The 17,826-nt window shown below is 37.7% G+C and overlaps 1 protein-coding gene across 4 annotated transcripts in view; it reads right to left on the reverse strand.

The window, feature by feature from the left end:
- Window positions 1-417: 417 nt before the first annotated feature.
- KPNA1 (karyopherin subunit alpha 1) overlaps window positions 418-17,826 on the reverse strand; it is a 92,542-nt gene continuing 75,133 nt past the window's right edge. For 2 of the 4 annotated variants that reach the window (XM_009200102.4, XM_017955208.3), the window contains exons 11-14: window positions 13,529-13,654; window positions 11,071-11,198; window positions 4,336-4,514; window positions 2,830-3,972 (exon numbers count right to left, since the gene is read on the reverse strand). In XM_009200102.4, coding sequence (XP_009198366.1) covers window positions 3,785-3,972; window positions 4,336-4,514; window positions 11,071-11,198; window positions 13,529-13,654 — 621 coding nt within the window. In that variant the 3' untranslated portion in view covers window positions 2,830-3,784. Of the gene's footprint in view, window positions 3,973-4,335; window positions 4,515-11,070; window positions 11,199-13,528; window positions 13,655-17,826 lie in introns of all 4 variants that reach the window. The other 2 variants (XM_021934118.2, XM_003894006.4) reach the window with 2 other exon arrangements.

Genomic DNA, 17,826 nt, shown 5'->3' on the forward strand with positions numbered 1-17,826 from the left:
TTTGACCTTTGATAATTTTTTTAAATTACTTTAACTTCTGATGACAGGAAAAGGTAGACCAAAATATTTCCCATCCTGGCAGATATATATTTAATCTGTTCACCTCACAACACAGAGAAATGGTCATATTGAGATGGATAAAAATTCAGATTTGAGACTTCCATGTATATAGGCATACCTGTCTGCAAATGCCACCATTTTGGAATGTAGGACTTAGCATACAGTATGGAAGCTGAAAGCAAACAATGCCGGTTTCTTAAAGTGAATCCCTTTTCTTCACTGAACATCATCCTTAGACACCACAATTTCCAATATCCTTAAAAACCATCAACCCCTAAAAAGTTATTATGATTTGCCTATTGATACAAAAGTTTTCACAAAACTAGCAAGAAAGAAAAACCCCTTGACTCCAGGAAAACCTTTTCATAACGCATCCCCAAGCTAGGGGATTAAATCGCTGAAATGTTTATTTAGAACTAGAGAAGTAAATTCAAAGTTGCCTGTGGGTAGACGTACAATAGAAGATTTGGTTGACAAAGTCTGGTTTATAAAATATACTTACATATTGTTTCTTAGGCAAAATTCGGCAGCAATCTGGAATAATTCAGATTTTTTATGAGATAATTGCCAATCTTTTTATCTGTGACGATAATGCCGAAAATGACTCAGAGCCAATAACCTTCATCTGGCATATGGAAGAAACAATCCTAGGGCAATAGAGTTTTCAAAAGCAGAACTAACAAAGATAAGCGTTTAAAAGGGTCTTGAACAATTACAGGAACATGAAACAAAGTGTTCCACAGAGAACTCTGTCCCCTAAAATCTCTTTCTTCTATCATCTACCTTACCCAGAATTTCTCAATCCAACCACATCTACCTGCTGGTCCATCAGATACCAGATGTCTTTACATCAAAATTCTCTTAATGCTTTTTTCCCCCACTGAAGTTCTCATTACAAGTAATATAGATTGGAAGTTTGGAGGATTGGCGGGAATCAAAAGGAAAGGTAAAACAAAGCCACTTTCCCCATTCCATATATAAAACTACAAAGAGTTTTCCTGTATTGAAATTAACATGCTTTTGTAATGAGCAACGCCTTAGTGGTAGCGTATTCAGTGAATTTAAGTTAACAGAATCTGAGAGGCAAAGAACTAAAAACAGGATTTACAGTTACCCCTTGCAATGTCATTTCTATTACCAAAAAGGCTGCTTCAGTACCAACAAGTTCCAACACATCTGAGTTATGCTACTTAACTTTTAGCCAATTCCAACTTTGATACTTTAAGAAAAAATCATTTTATTGTTTAAAAAAAAACTTAGATCTTATAGTTCATGAACTTCTAGGACAAGATAAATTCCTCTGTTTTAGACACAAAATAGATCACGTCAGTTAAATAGACTTTGTTTTAATTCATTCACTGAAACATCTCGCAACTGCTAGCAAAAATTCCGAATGCACACTACTCTTCCTAATGTGGGGAGACAACTGTGTGCTTTGTATTTTTCCCACTCAAATTGGCATATAAAATGAAATTATTTTAACTATCCAATGGAAAGTACATAATTTAAAACATCCTATAGAAATGACATGTTACTAGTAATTTACAATTTAAAAAAACAGCCACAAAAAAGTCAAAGCTAAAAACAAGATTTTTACTATGAATCAGTGCTTCTATTATCCTTCTGAAAGAAGTTATATTTTAATGTGATGTAAAGGCAACATTGAAATTTCTTCTTTAAATTAACCACCTAATTTATCCCTAAAATTACAAAGAACCAAAGTCTTTTACAGGTCAAGTGCAGTAAACTAAAATGTTCTCTCAGCACAAAGCAGCACTAGAAAAAGTAACAGTTATAGATGGGAGTTGTCTAGTTTTGCAGTGGCTGCTCCATCAATAACAAACAGACATCAGACGGTATCCATCCCAGAGCACAGACACTACTACAGACTAGATGCGAAGAATGCGTCACACTCTTGGCTGATAAATGTCCTTTGTCTTTGACTCTTTCTAGTTTGAAGTGGATTTTTTAAAAGTTTAAATCAGGTCACATAAGTTGGCTGCTTAAATAACATGATGAGGTATGAAAGCTCTGAATATCCCTTACATTCAGCAGGATTTACCAGAGATGTATAATAGCTTGTCAGGGGCAACTTCCAAATAGTTTTTACACTTTGGGGTTATAATGAATTCTAGAAGAGGACAAGTCTAAAAAGGTTTAAAAGGGTATGCTCTGAAACAGAGGTGAGCAACCTTTTCCTTCAGAATTCACTTGAACAGCGCATCAACAAAAAAATCTTCTCTGGTAGTGTATCCCAACATTGAGTCAAGATGGCCAACTAGCACCGAGAAGTCGTATTGAACTCATTTGCAGTTCTCTTGGCAATTAAGCGTATTTTTTTCATTCCAGTCCAAGCACAAATGTGGATCACTGAACACAGTACTGGAAGCGCCATTTGCAGGTACAGATTGCAGTCATCATTAAATGAGCCAGAAGGCAGATACTGTTTTTATTTTTCTGGGGGGGAAGGGGAAGCGGCACAGTACTAGCAGGAGATGAAATAAAATGATTAGGGAACAATGAGGTTGTAAGATCACTGTTCTTATTTGGGTTAAGCAGGTCATGTCGAGAAGATGGTTATTTTTTTCAGATAAGGACACTACATTAAAGGAATCATGTGCAGCACGAAAACATTAGAATCGAGCTGCACCTAAGAAAAAAATCCCAAAGTTACTTTCAAAAGTATGTGTTATCTGCCAGTCACAGAGGGGAAAAGCACCTAGGGTGAACTGCAATTTTTTAATGAGGACCTTGATCAGGACCACAAAGCCTGAAACATTTGTTTTAATGCAGAAACACAGCCTCTAGTTACACTGATTGCATTTGGGAAAATTGGAGGGTTTTTTCTTCCTTAGTTTTTTAAATTAAATTATAGGATATGGTTTTGATTACTAAGTATTCGAAATCCTCATACCAGCAATAGAAATGAACCACTTCCAAATCCTAAGACACAAAAGACCAAAGAGAAGCAAAAGCAATACAAATTAATATGTGCCCCTCTCCTTTCTGCTCTAAGGGAATCTGCAAACCAGTATCATATTTAAGAGTCAAAGTGTTAATTCTTCAGCATTCCTGACAACTAGAAAGCACATTCACTGAAGGCTGAAGGTGAGGGAGTGGATGGTTTAACTTTAATATCTGAAGAATGGCGCCAATAGAGGAAAGAAAACCATCCAATCTCAGTAAGGATTAATGCAAATCTGGCTAGAAAAAGCCACCAGGTAATCCAAGGGTTCACTGTGGAAGAACTCATGAAAAGTACTCTGAAGTATACACAACAGGTCTAAACTTCTCCCTTGTCGTAAGTAGTTGTGTAAAATTCAAGATAAAGATTTAGTCTCATCTTTTAATGTCAGTTTTTTCCCCCATGTTAAAGGGAATGAGGAGTCCTCCTCTTTTATTCCCCCACAAGAAAAAGGGAGCCACATTAATACGTGTATATTCCCATAACTCTAATGTAAGTGCGGATCTCCAAAGCCTAGGGATTTTTCCATAAGAGAGTGGGCCGTTCTGGTTACCCTTTTATTAGAAGGGTATTCCACCACAGAGAGCCGGAGGTTTTCCAGATGTGTGTAAGAGAGCAAGTGCGCAAGGCAAGCAAATGAGCGCAAACAGTATTATGGAAAACATTTGAGAAGTTAGCTCCATGAGGACTGTGGGCTCCACAAGAGGACTCGACTGGGTAGCCTGGTCTGACACAGGAACGTGAAAGCAGAGTATTGCTTCAAAGCTGGAAACCTTCCATAGGAGCCTCACACTGTTGGAAGATGTACTGCTGCTGGTTAAGGTCAACCTGGGGTGCAATGCTGCTGTCTTCATCTTCGGTCCCGAAGTAATGCTCAATAAGATCAAAGGCCTTTTGGTAGATCTCCTGGTTTTCATGACTCTGTAAGAACTCAATTTTATCCAGACCTGAAATGGAGAATAAAGGAAAATCTTTATTGAAAACTTCAATAAATATTGGAAATTCCATAACTATATATTCCCAAACTATATTTTGTCATATATCTCTGTTCTTGATGTAAAGAAAGATTATTTGTATCTCATAGGTATTTTATAATAGCACAGAAATGACTGCTGGGATTACATCTGAAAGCTAATATTATAAACTGACATCTTAAATACATATGCAAGCAACATCCAGTCTGCAGAAGCAGCAATTTCCCTAACAGTCCTCTTTTCATCCAGTGCCTAGCAGCAGTATTGTTTTTATTGAACTCTATCTATGACCCAATTAATTCTTTGCCATAAACTTCTTCAACCAAAGCATCTTACCATAAGCTTCTTCAATCAAAGCACAGTAAGGGTTAATGCCAGTGCCATTCCTTTTGGCTTCCTGTTCTCCAAGCCTCAGGATATTTTCCAAGCCATTTAGGGCAACCTGTACAATCTTAGAGTCCATGACCGTGAGGAGATCACAGAGCGGCTTGATACAACCTAGTTCTACTAGGTACCTAAACACAAAGAATAATGTAGTCAAACAAAACTTTAAATTTTGTTACACTTATGAAATTAGTGAACAAGTCATCCTCAACCTTACTGCAAAGACTTAAAAAAAAAAAAAAGGCACTCTTTCAACCATACAAGCTATACCTTTTCACAAAAACAAAACACCCTCTAAATAAATTATCCCAAACCAGTTCTCTGGCACCTTTCTCCATTCTTTTCCCTTCACAATTTATGCATTCCAAAAACAGGAACACTCACCTATTAAAACTTTGAAATGAGTAACTCATCAAAATAGTATAATTTTGAGTAATTTCATCTTTGTTTCCATAGAAAGCCACACCTCTCAAAACATGACACTCTTGGTGCTAAAAGCCAGCACAACCCTGATAGGCCAAATCTTTCAAACATGACTCGAATTTTAGTAAAGTAAGTTGTGGGAAGAATAAACAAACGTCAGAGGACTCTAGAGCTGGTATTTTTCCTTTAATTCAAGCAGAATGTATAATCATATGTAATCAAGATTAATCATACTTGAACTGCAGAGACATGATTACATTCACAGTAAATAGTCATGTCATTTTTTATCATTCTGGTTTCTCAAGTTGAGTACAGAGAAGCAGGGATAATGAATCCAGTTGCATTCTGTGGATGGGTAAGGTCATTATGAAACTTACTGCTAGTGCTAATCTATTTCTCTCTCGCATGCTGCTTTTTTGTGTGGGGGAGGAAGAATTCAAAAATATATAAAAATAAATCTCTAGCCAAACAAGAAAAAAAGGAGAAAAGACAAAATTACTAATATCATGAAAGAGAATCATCACTTGATCTCATGAATAGTAAAAGGATAATAAAGGAATACTACAAACAACTCTATGCTGACACATTTGATCATTCAGATAATAAAATGAACAATTTCTTGAAAGACACAAACCACCAAAACTCAATCATGGAGAAATGAATGATGTGAACAGGCTTACATGTATTAAATAAATTGAATCATTAATTAATAACTTCCCAGAATAGAAAACACCAGGATGAGGGTTTCACTGGTGAATTCTGGCAAACATTTAAAGACAAAACGATATTAGTATTCTACCATCTCTTCCAGAAAACAAACAGTGGGGATACTTCCTAACTCAATCTATGAGGCCAGCACTTCCCCAATACCAAAATTAAATAAAGACATTATAAGAAAGGAAAATTACAGACTAATATGTCTCATGAACATGAATGCAAAAATCCTCAACAAAACATTATCAAATCAAATCCAAGAATGTGTATGAAGAATTATATACCAAGTGGATTTATTCCAAATATGCCAGGCTGATCTGTCATTTTAAAAAAATGAATCAATGTAATCAACTTATGATCACTTCAACAGATGCAAAAAAGCATTTAACAAAATCCAATGCCCATTCATGATAAAAACTCAGCAAACAGGCCAGGCGTGGTGGCTCACGCCTGTAATCCCAACTCTTCAGGAGGCAGACGCATGTGGATCACCTGAGGTCAGGAGTTCAAGACTAGTCTAGTCCACATGATGAAACCCCATCTCTACTAAAAACACAAAAATCAGCCAGACATGGTGGTGGGCACCTGTATTCCCAACTACTTGGGAGGCTGAGGCAGAATCGCTTGAACCCAGGAGGCAGAGGATGCAATGAGCTGAGATCGTACCACTGCACTCCAGCCTGGGCGACAAAAGCAAAATTCAGTCTCAATAAATAAACAAACAAGCAAACAACCCAGCAAACAAAGAGACAGAACTTCCTTAAGAGATTCTTTGATAGAATCTCAACAAAGAACATACAGTTAACATTATACTTAATGATGAGAAAGACTGGTAATAAAGCAAGGATGTACTCTCTCACCACTCCTATTCAACAGTGCACTGGAAGTCCCACATAATGCAATAAGAAAAGGGAATAAAAAGTATACAGATTAGGAAGGAAGAAATTAAGACTGTCTTTCTTTTCAGATGACATCATTATGTAGAAGGCCCCAAAGAATTTATTTAGAAGGTTGTACGATACAAGGTTAGTAACAATTCAATTACCATCCTATATTCCAGTAATTAACAATTGGAATTTGAAATTAAAAAGACAGTATCTCAATCCCAGTACTTTGGGAGGCCAAGGCAGGCGGATCTCAAGGTCAGGAGTTCAAAACCAGCCTGGCCAACATGGGGAATCCCTGTCTCTACTAAAAATACAAAAAAAAAAAAAAAAAAATTAGCTGGGCATGGTGGTGGGCGTCTGTAATCCCAGCTACTCAGTAGGCTAAGGCAGGAGAATCGCTTCAAACTGGAAGGCAGAGGTTGCAGTGGGTCAAGATCGTGCCACTGAACTCCAGCCTGGGAGAAAGAGCGAAACTCTGTCTCAAAAAAAAAAAAAAGACAATATCTCATTTACATCAGCATCAAAAAAGTGTAAATCTAATAAAATATGTACAACAGGGTATATATGAGGAAAACTACAAAATTGATGATCTAAAAAAAAAAAAAATGGAGAAATATTCCATGCTCATGGACAAGACAACTCAATATTGTTAAGATGGCAATTCTTCCCAACTTGATCTACGGATTCAATGTGATACTCCCAGACAAAAATCCCAACAATAGATACTCACAAACTGATTCTAAAGTTTATATGGGAAGGCAAAAGGCCCAGAATAGTCAATACAATACTGAAGAACAAAGTTGGAGGAACGACATTATCAACTTACTATAATCTAATCAAGACAGTGTGGTATTGGTGAAAGGACAAACAAAAAAACCAATGGAACAAAATAGAGGGCCCAGACATTCACAATACTTGAATGTTTGTTCCCCTGATGGTATCCTAGATGCCATTTAGGCTTTCTTTTCTTCTCTTTTCTCTTCCCTATCTCCCTCCCTCCTTCCTTCCTCTCTTTTCTTTTGTTTCTTTTCCTTCCTTCCTCCCTCCCTCCCTCTCTTTCTCTTTCTCTCTCTTTCTTTCTTTCTTGTATATCTGACTGGGTTATTTCAAAAGACCTATCTTTAAGTTTAATAATTCTTTCTTCTGCGTGATCTAATACACTGCTGAAGGTCTCAACTGTATTTTTACTTCACTCATTAAATTCTTTAGTGCTGGGAATTCTTTTGTATGTTATTATTGCTTTTTAAATTGTGTGGTGGTAGGATGGTAGGAGATGCTCATAACAACTTTTGTTTTGTAAATATGTATTCTTTGATTTAACCCACCACCACTACTACTGCCATCATTCACGGATTCACCAAAAGTTGGGTAATAATTATACTTGTTTTTATTAATCTTTCTTACATTTATGTATAGCTCACATCTGTTTCAATGTTTAATATTAGAAGGTTTGGGGGTCTATATTTTGAAGGTTGGTGATGTTTCCTTGACCAGAAATATCATGTAGTAACTCAACTGATTTATATTAATTAGCCTATGGTAAAATTGGTTTTGATATACAATGTTTCTCTTAAAGTTTCCTGGAACCTATCAATGATATTAAGTGAGGACTTCCTATACTGTACTAGCAGAGTGTGTGTGTGTGTGTTTGGTTTCTCAGATAAACTGCAAATTCATGCACATACACACAAAAAAAGAATAGAGGGCCCAGAAACACACCCACACAAAAACAGTCAACTGATCTTTAACAGAAGAGCAAAGGCAATTTAGTGGACAAGGGATTCCACCTTTTCAACAGTGCTAAAACAACTGAACATCCATACAGAAAAATAATGAACCTAGACACAGGCCTTACTGTGTGTTACTCATGAGGTCAGACAGGCCAAGTCTTCCCAATACCCAAGACTGAGGCTTTCATCCCAGTATTCACCAATCAATTACTTAATCATCCTTGTGAAAGAATGACCTATAGCAAGACTGACCTGCCACCTCCAAAAACACTGCATTCTCTCACTTTTCCTCATGCTATTCTCCCCTCCAAAATTGCCAAATCTCTATACAAATGGTAAGTTTCACTTCTTTGACGAATCTTTCTCTAATTTCAGTTAATAATCCTTCTCTCTCATTAAGAACACGTATTATATATGTATTAACATTTGATTATATTCACCCTAAAATTCTAGGTATTTCCTAAAACATTCTTTTGAGACAGAGTCATTCTGTCTCCCAGGGTGGAATGCAGTGGCACAATCTTGTCTCACTGCAACCAACGTCTGCCTCCTCTCATTTCAGCCTCCCAAGTACCTGGAACTACAGGAGAACACCAACACGCCCAGCTAATTTTTGTAGAGACAGGGTTTCTCTATGTTGGCTAGGCTGACCTAGCCTAGGTCTCTAACTCCTGACCTCAAGTGCCTTGTCCTCCCAAAGTGCTGGAATTACAGACGTGAGCCACCACGCCCGGCCAAGATATTTCCTAAAATATTCTAATTGTTTCTTGCATCCAAATCTGGTATCTGCAACAAGAGTAAGGAGAAGCCAGATAGATGTCTTTTATAAGTGATAAGGTCAGTTTGCTTTTGTAATTTGGACTGTAATATTTTTGTGACATTCTTTCAAGATAACTCTTCTTGTGGGGAAGAAGAAACTGCTAGGAGAGTGATAATTTTATTATAAACAGCTATGCTGAATTTTACAAAGGACAGTAGCAATTCTATGCCTCTCTAACAGAGCAAAATACTCTCGAATACTTTCTCATGAAAGATGGCCTAATAAAATATATATGTTTATGGTTTATTTCTTCTTCTTTTTTTTTTTGAAGTGGAATGTCACTCTGTCGCCCAGGCTGGAGTGCAGTGGCATGATCTCAGCTCACTGCAACCTCTGCCTTCCAGATTCAAGAGATTCTCCAGTCTCAGCCCCCCAAGTAGCTGGGATTACGGGCGCATGCCACCACACCTGGCTGATTTTTGTACTTTTAGTAGAGACAGGGTTTCACCATGTTGGCCAGGCTGGTCTCAAACTCCTGACCTTGTGATCCACCTGCCTTGGCCTCCCAAAGTGGTGGGATTACAGGCATGAGCCACTGCACCCAGCCTGATTTATTTTGATTAAGAAAATATATTTACTATAAAATATAGAGATAATAATTATAAATGTGAATTTGAACATAAAGCTTATTCAAATAACTATAGTACTTCATTATTTTTGCCATCTGGTGACAGCATAATTAAAATCATGGTACCCTAGAACCAGAATTTTGGAGGTTGGAAAAAACCTACAAGACAAATGCGCTATGTCTCCCTGAAATAACCTGCCCATGATGAACTTTACCAAAATAGCTACTGTATGTGTTAATTTGTTTGTAATTTTATTATTTCAGGTACATATTTCTTATTTTCTCTACCTGATCAATTTCTGTACTTTGTTACGACTAATTTTATTTTTTAATTCCAAACAGAATACTCAAAACTAGCATCTGATGAATGCCTACATTCAGTCCACAAAGCAACAATATAAGTAGCAGCTATGTTTGTCTGACATTACATATGAGTAAGGAGTTAATGCTTTAGCACTCATTTGAAACCATCTTTCCCTAATTTTGGATTACCCATAAAGAAAGTTAAGAAAGGCTGGGTCTAGGCTCCATTTTTCTCTTCATCATTACTTTTTTCCCTGTCTGAAATACTAGATGTCCTGAATTTTCCATTTAATTATATGATGCTCCTTTGAAGAACTGATTCTCATCCATATTTACGTTTTCTTCCACTCATTAAGCTTATAAGCTGCTCACTGGGCATGATGGCTCACACCTGTAATCCCAGCACTTTAGGAGGCCGAGACGGGTAGATTGCCTGAACTCAGGAATTCAAGATAAGTCTGGCCAACAGGGCAAAACTCTTGTCTCTACTAAAAGTACAAAAATTAGCTGGGTGTGGTGGTGCACACCTGTAATCCCAGCTACTAGGGAGGCTGAGGCAGGAGAATCGCTTGAACCCGGGAGGTGGAGGTTGCAGTGAGCCGAGATTGTGCCACTGCACTCCAGCCTGGGCGACAGAGAGAGATTACATCTCAATCAATCAACCAACCACTAAGCTGCTACCAAGGGACCCATTTAAGTCTTGAGCTGCTATAGTTCTCTCCCTTTAACAAATGAATACCATAGTACTTTAGAAGATACCTGCCTCTACAAAATTTGGCACTTTATTCTTAGACATACCACTCTTTCAATTCTGATCCAATTCTACTATTAAGACATCTAAACTAATAAGGGCAAGAGTAAGTTATTAAACTTGGGCTCTAGGTTCTACAAGTAACCTATACTACCCAAGATATTTCTAACAAGTAGCTCCAGAGCAGGTTGAAGCGAGGATTTCCATTGCCTCAAGCCTCAACTATGCCTTACTTCTTATATCCCAGGATTACCTTTCAGCAAAAAGAAATGGGAGAGATATAAAGAATTAAATATACATCTAATTATGACACCAAGGACAATTTCCTAAGGACTGGAACTAGACATTCTTACTTAGTAAGATCATCTCTCACTTACCTTTCCCCTCAAATGCAGATAATCTTTGACTCTAGGTAATATGTGGGAGGTTAGAAAGTGATAGACACAATAATTTTTCTTTAACTTACAATATGCTGCCTGATTAGTACTTACTTGATCTGTTCAGCTGATCCTCCAGAAGTTGCATTTGTGATGGCCCAAGCTGCTTCTTTTCTTGTCCGAAATTCAGCAGTTTGTAAAATACTAATGAGGGCTGGGAAAATGTTGGCATCTATCACAGTCTAAAATAAAAAAAAAAACTTAAATGGAAAAACCTGTAAGATTTATAAAAATATTCATGATACTAATTATAACTTCTAAGCTAGTTTGACTATTAACACACCTTCTCCTGTCAGAAATAAATGGGAAAGAGTTACATCATTATCTGCCCCCCTTTTTTTTGTGAGATAGAGTCTCACTCTGTTGCCCAGGCTGGAGTGCAGTGGTTCTCAGCTCACTGCAGCTTCCACCTCCTCGGTTCAAGTGATTGTCCTGCCTCAGCCTCCCGGGTAGCTGGGACTACAGGCACATAACACCAAGCCCGGCAAATTATTGTATTTTTAGTAGAGAAGGGTCTTCACCATGTTGGCCAGGCTGGCCTTGAACTCCTGACCTCAGGTGATCCGCCCACCTCGGCCTCCCAAAGTGCAGGGATTACAGGTGTGAGCCACCATGCCCGGCCTATCCCTAACCTTTATGCTATACTTGGTATCACTGACAACATCTTCCCTGGAGTTTGTGATCTTATAATCTCCTATTTTCTCTGAGTTCTTTTCTCTTTTATTGTACTCTTTTGTTCCGCCCATAGTAACAAATTTTAAGAGTTCAATTTTCTGCTCCTCTGCTATTCCATTCTCACATAGCATGTAAACTTGCATGTGCGTGCGAAAACTCTCTAGTCCTCACTTCTCACTGGAGCATCAGCCCAGGGTAGCCAGCAGTTTACATTAGGTCTGCCAGTCACCTCAAACACATCATCTGCCCGCTATATCAAGTTTCCTTTTAAGCCTCTCTAGTTCACAAAGGCTATTAATTTACGTTCTCAATTTTTAAAATCCTGAGTCCCATCTTTTTCCTTTCCTTTGGCATTGCCATGCTATTCCAAGCCACCACCTCCCAGATTACCAAAAATAAGCCTTACAGTTGGATGGAGTACTTTTACTCAATCCCATTCATGTACTAACACTAAAGTAGCCTTCCCAAAATTACTTTCTCCCGGTTTCTCCCTGGCTCAATTACCTAACATAGGTTTGTATCATTTCCTACGTTAAGAAACTGAGAAGTTCTGCATAAAAAAGCCTGGTGGTGACAGGCAATCAAATACAGATGAAATCACTTCATGTGAATGTTACAGATTGTTATAGCTATTAATCTCAGTTCCTAATTCAGCATTTTGGGGACAAATTGCTTTCCTGGTCAAAAACTCTTATTATACCTGTGAAGGACTTCAAAAAAGTTTGACAAAGTTGATGAATGGAAAGACACCTAATCCTGGTCCTGTCATTTTACTAGAGTTGCTCTTGAGCAAACCATTTTAATTCCATGAGCTGTTTCATCTTTTTATTCAAATTTTATTTTTATTGACAAATAGTAATTGTATATATTTTTGGGATACAATGTAATGGATGCTTCAATGCACACACACAAACACACACACTATTGTGATAAATGAAAAATTTGGATTAGATGACCTCTCTGTTTCCATTCATCTCCAAGGCCTTCTATGTCTGTGTTGTCTCTTTTCCTACCCATTGTTCCCATCCTTGATCACTGCCCAGGCTGAACACTTTGGCCCACTGCTTGTTGTACACTTGAGTTACTCTCCCACCAATACAAAGACAAAAAGTAAAAACCAAGTAACTATTTAAAGAAAAATGGGTATCCAAAAATTCATGAAAATTTGAGGCAATCTACTACATGGATCCACTGGAAAAATAAGTATCTTACTTGGAAAGAGTAAAGCCAATTGTGTTCAGCATAAAGCCCATCAAAACATTTTGAAAATACAAGACACTATTTCTTGGATCTTGGTGATACATCAAATATGAAAGACAACAGGAAAAATGAAGGCTTAATTTCAAAAGACTTTAAGCTAGGATAAAGTAAAAAGCTGACTATGAAGTAAGACAACAACACTGAAAGTTCGTGGTCTTCAAAGCAATTATGAAAACAATATACGTTTTGTTTTATTCTGTATTGAGATGGAGTCTTGCTCTGTCACCCAGGATGGAGTGCAGTGGCACAATCTCGGTTCACTACCAGCTCTACCTCCCGGGTTCAAGTGATTCTCCTCCCCCAGCCTCCCACGTAGCTGGGACTACAGGCACCTGCCACCACGACTGGCTAATTTTTTGTATCTTTAGTAGAGACAAGGTTTCATCATGTTGACCAGGATGGTCTTGAACTCCTGACCTCAAGTGATCCACGGGCCTCAGCCTCCCAGAGTGCTGGGATTACAGGCAGGAGCCACTACACCCAGCCGAAAACAATATATGTTTTAAAGGGTGACTGAGAAAAAAACCTTACTTTTCAATAAAAATACTGAAAGAAAAGTTAGGTCCTATGAGGTTACCTGGATCTGTGCCCTATTTCCAGCTGTAATATTAGATATCGTCCAACATGCTTCCTTTTTGATAGATTCCTTTGGGCTACTCAGCAAATGCAATAAACTCTGCAGAGCTGAGCAATTCAGAATTACCTAAAAGAAAAAGTTTGAAAATTTTACTTATTGTATTGTTCTAAATATAAATGTTTAACTTAAAGAACAGATTTCATGAAAGACATAACATCTCCCCTTGAAATTTTATAAATAAGTAACTTTATACAGGTAAAAAAAAAGTATTCACTGTTAATAAGAATTAGTTTCTAAGATTATCAATCCAGTTTCATTGTACACATTCACAACGGCTAAATTGTACTTAGTAACTGCAATAGCATTACTCATTCATCTTCCCATCCCAACAGCGTAAGTCTTCTGAATGGATAAATAAATATATCAAGTGGCCAGAAAAGTCAGGAGTCTCAGATTTGTAGGTCCTCTGATAACACACTACTTGGTAGTCAATGAACGAATACGTACTTAATGAGGTATATCAGGTGCTTCATAGGATACAAAGATAAAAAAGATATGACCTCAGCTATCAGTTTATAAAGGTGAAGGAGGTTAACACAAATACACATGGAGGAGGAGACTTACTCTACTAGAAACAAAAATTTAAAAAGTGTGATTAAGATAGTATATGGCAGGTTTAAGAATTAATCACTAAACAAAGAGAGTAGAGATCTATTCTAAAAACAAATGCAGCTATGTATAAAGTTTATAATAAAAATTAACCCTTTCTCCCAATGACTGGTGGCTTTGACAGAACTGGAATGAAAAGCTAAATAGATTAAAAACAATTTTTTCAAAATCAGTTCTTAACACTGATATGGTTTGGATCTGTGTCCCCACCCAAATCACATGTCAAATTGTAATCCCCAAGGTTGGAGTGGGGCCTAGTGGGAGGTGACTGGACCATGGGGTGGATCCTCCAAGAATGGTTAGCCATGGTTCTGTTCTAGTATGGAGCACCTTTCCCTACTCCTTGCTCCTGCTCAGGTCACGTAAGACATGCCTGCTTTCTTTTCACCTTCCGCCATGACTTTAGGTTTCCTGAGACCTCCCCAGAAGCAGAAGCTACTATACATGTTATGTATGGCCTGCAGAAACATGAGCCAATTAAACCTCTTTTCTTTATAAACTACTCAGTCTTAGGTATTTCTTTTTCTTTTTTTTGAGACAGTTTCACTCTTGCTGGCCAGGCTGGAGTGCAATGGCATAATCTCTGCTCACCACAACCTCCGCCTCCTAGGTTCAAGTAATTGTCCTGCCTCAGCCTCCTAAGTAGCTGGAATTACAGGCACGCACCACCATGCCCAGCTAATTTTGTATTTTCAGTAGAGACGGGGTTTCTCCATGTTGGTAAGGCTGGTCTTGAACTCTCGACCTCATGTGATCCACCTACCTCGGCCTCCCAAAGTGCTGGGATTACAGGCGGGAGCCACCGCACTCGGCCAGGTATTTATAGCAGTGAAATAACAGACTAATAAAAATCCTAAGTTGCCAAAATAAACTTGCAGCTACTTAAGAGTAAATATTTTTAAAAGGAATCATAAAGCAGAATATTAGAAAATAGCTGATTTGGGGATGGTAAAAGACTGAGCATAAAAATAAATTATAGGAGAAAACAAAAATTTCATGAAACAAATGTTTTCTTGTCAAAAATCATAAAAGATTTTAAAAATGTACACCATCCAATGTGAAAAATATTTGCAACAAATGAGAGGGTTGCTATCTTCCTTGTGTAAACTGAAAAGAGAAACTAAAATTTTAATAGAAAATTATCTCGTAAGTAATGAAAGAAATGCAAATTAAAATCAAGTCTTTTATGCCTATTAAATAGGCAACAGGATTTCATTAGCAAAAAGGAGGACTGACACTGCACATAAGAAATGAAAAAATGCAGAGACAAGCTATTACAAAGTATCATAAGAACAGACTACTGCAGCTATTTTCATTTTAAGAAACAGTATGGTTCTATCACTAAGGCTGGAGTGTGGTGGCATCATCATAGCTCATTGCAACCTCAAACTCCTGGGCGCAAGCAATCCTCCTACCTCAGTCTCCTGAGTAGAGTAGGTAGGACTACAGTTACATGCCATCATGCTCAGCTAATTAAAAAAAAAATGTTTTTAGAGATGGGGTCTTGCTATATTGCACAGGCTGGTTTGGAACTCCTGGGCTCAGGCAATTCTCTCACCTCAGCCTCTCAAAATGCTAGGAATACAAGCATGAGCCAGCATACCTGGCCATGAAGAGGCTAATTAAGAAAGAGTTCTATGCCCCAAAAATAATAGGCTAGAAAGAAGAATGAGACTAAAATCTTACGGAGAAATTCCTTTGAATCTTTTCAAGGTTCTTTATCTTACAGGCACTAAAGCAGCTTATTGTTTCTAAAAGAAGATAATGTAAATAACATTATTTCAGGAGAGATTCAGTTGTTATTAGGGGGAATAAACTGAGATGAGTAATTGCTTAGGAGAGTAGGAGGATGGGTGGGTACAGCAACAACCTGTGTGTGTGACAAGGACCAAAAGAACGTAATTTGATGGGGATCTAGTAACAATAAGAATCAAGAAGACCTGGCAACTTGCTATACAAAGTAGAAGGGAAGAAGACACCACATGTGACTGCCAAGTTTCATGTGTAGGTAAATAGAATAGTTATATCATTACTTGAAATAGGAAAAATAAAAAGTTGGAACTTGCTTTGTGGAGGAAAGAAGACATACTGCGAGACGTATGTGAGATATGCAAAGCAAGCAGAAATATGTAAGAGACTACTGCAGATATAGGACTGAAACGTGAGATAGATCGGAACTAGACGTATAGATTCAGAACTTCGTTCCATTCAATAAATATTCTTTAGGTCCCTATATATTGTGCCAGAAATTATTAGATTTACAGAGGCACAGAAATAAACACTGACATAATCTACCTCTAGAATCTTAAAATCTAGTAATTAGTTACAATACAATGTGATTAGTATTCTGATGGATGAAGAAAAAAGAATAAGTATCTAACTTAAAAGTTTAGGGTCAAACAGGCATTCTCAGAGAAAATAATGATAATACCAAGAATTCAAGAACAAGAAAACATTAGGAGTAGAGAATATGGATATGTGTGAGGTGGCAGTCAGAGCAAGGGGTAGCAGTGAAGGCATATGTTCCAGGCAGAGGGAATAAACCATATGTTAAAGCTCAGAGCTGAGAGTGGCCACAGCCAATTTAAGGAACAAATATGGCAAAAGCATACAGCATATGGAGGTGGGTGAGGGACAGAAAGATACTGATAGGGTTCAAAAATTCAGAGGGTATAAAAGACACTATAGTTGTTAAAACTCTCTTTCCCCTTCTTGTATCCCAGCCAACAAGTTCCCCTCAAAGACAACCAATATTTTCAGTTTCCTGTATATCCTTCCAGAGAAATTTTATGCAAATATAGTCAAACATGTATTAGTTTCTTCTACTGTTCTCTTCTGAAGTGTCTGAACTAAGCCCTGCAAAGGATGAATAGAGACAGAAAAACAGGACTTAGTAACTGATGAGGGAGGTGGAGGAAAGAATCAAGCTGATTGGTCCAGGTTTGAGGGGAACTGTTGGTGCCATTCACTGATACAGGGGAACATAAGCAGAAGTTCAGATAGTACAAGGGAAAATGAGTTCCCTTGTGTAGAGAATAAATTTAAAGTAAATACATTACAGTTAGAAGACAACTGAGAGAGCAAATCTAATCTCCTTAATTTTAGAGATTAGAAAAGGCATTAAATGTATTGCTGAAAGTCAGAACTGGTGAAGAAAATGCTAAGGCTAAAACTCAATTCCCAATTCTCAATCCATGCACACAAGGGTGATCACTGACATTATAAAAAAGATCTATGAATGAGGCTGAAGGATTGCCCCGTGAATGATGTTCACAAAAGGAGACAAGAGGAAAAGGAGCTTGCTAGGGAGAAGTAAGTGGTCACTGAGGCAGAAGAACCAGAAGACTTCAACGTCACAACACAGCTGAGATTTCAGGAAGAAATACAGCTAGAACAATGCACTGTGAATGGTGTGTCTTGATACAGAAGTTGAATGGAGAAGATGGGGACATTAGAAAGTAGGAGGGAAGAATCTTCCTCACACAGGGGACTTACCATGTACAAAAGGAGAAAGCTATCAGAGAAGGTGATATTGAGATGACAAAGACAGAGAAAAGATGCTACGAGAGGATTCCGATGCTCATCAGAACTATTTCAAATAGGAGTGAAGAAAAACAAATGTCTGACCA

Source organism: Papio anubis, chromosome 2 (assembly GCF_008728515.1).
Source record: "Papio anubis isolate 15944 chromosome 2, Panubis1.0, whole genome shotgun sequence".
In the NCBI taxonomy this organism is placed as follows: Eukaryota; Metazoa; Chordata; class Mammalia; order Primates; family Cercopithecidae; genus Papio; species Papio anubis.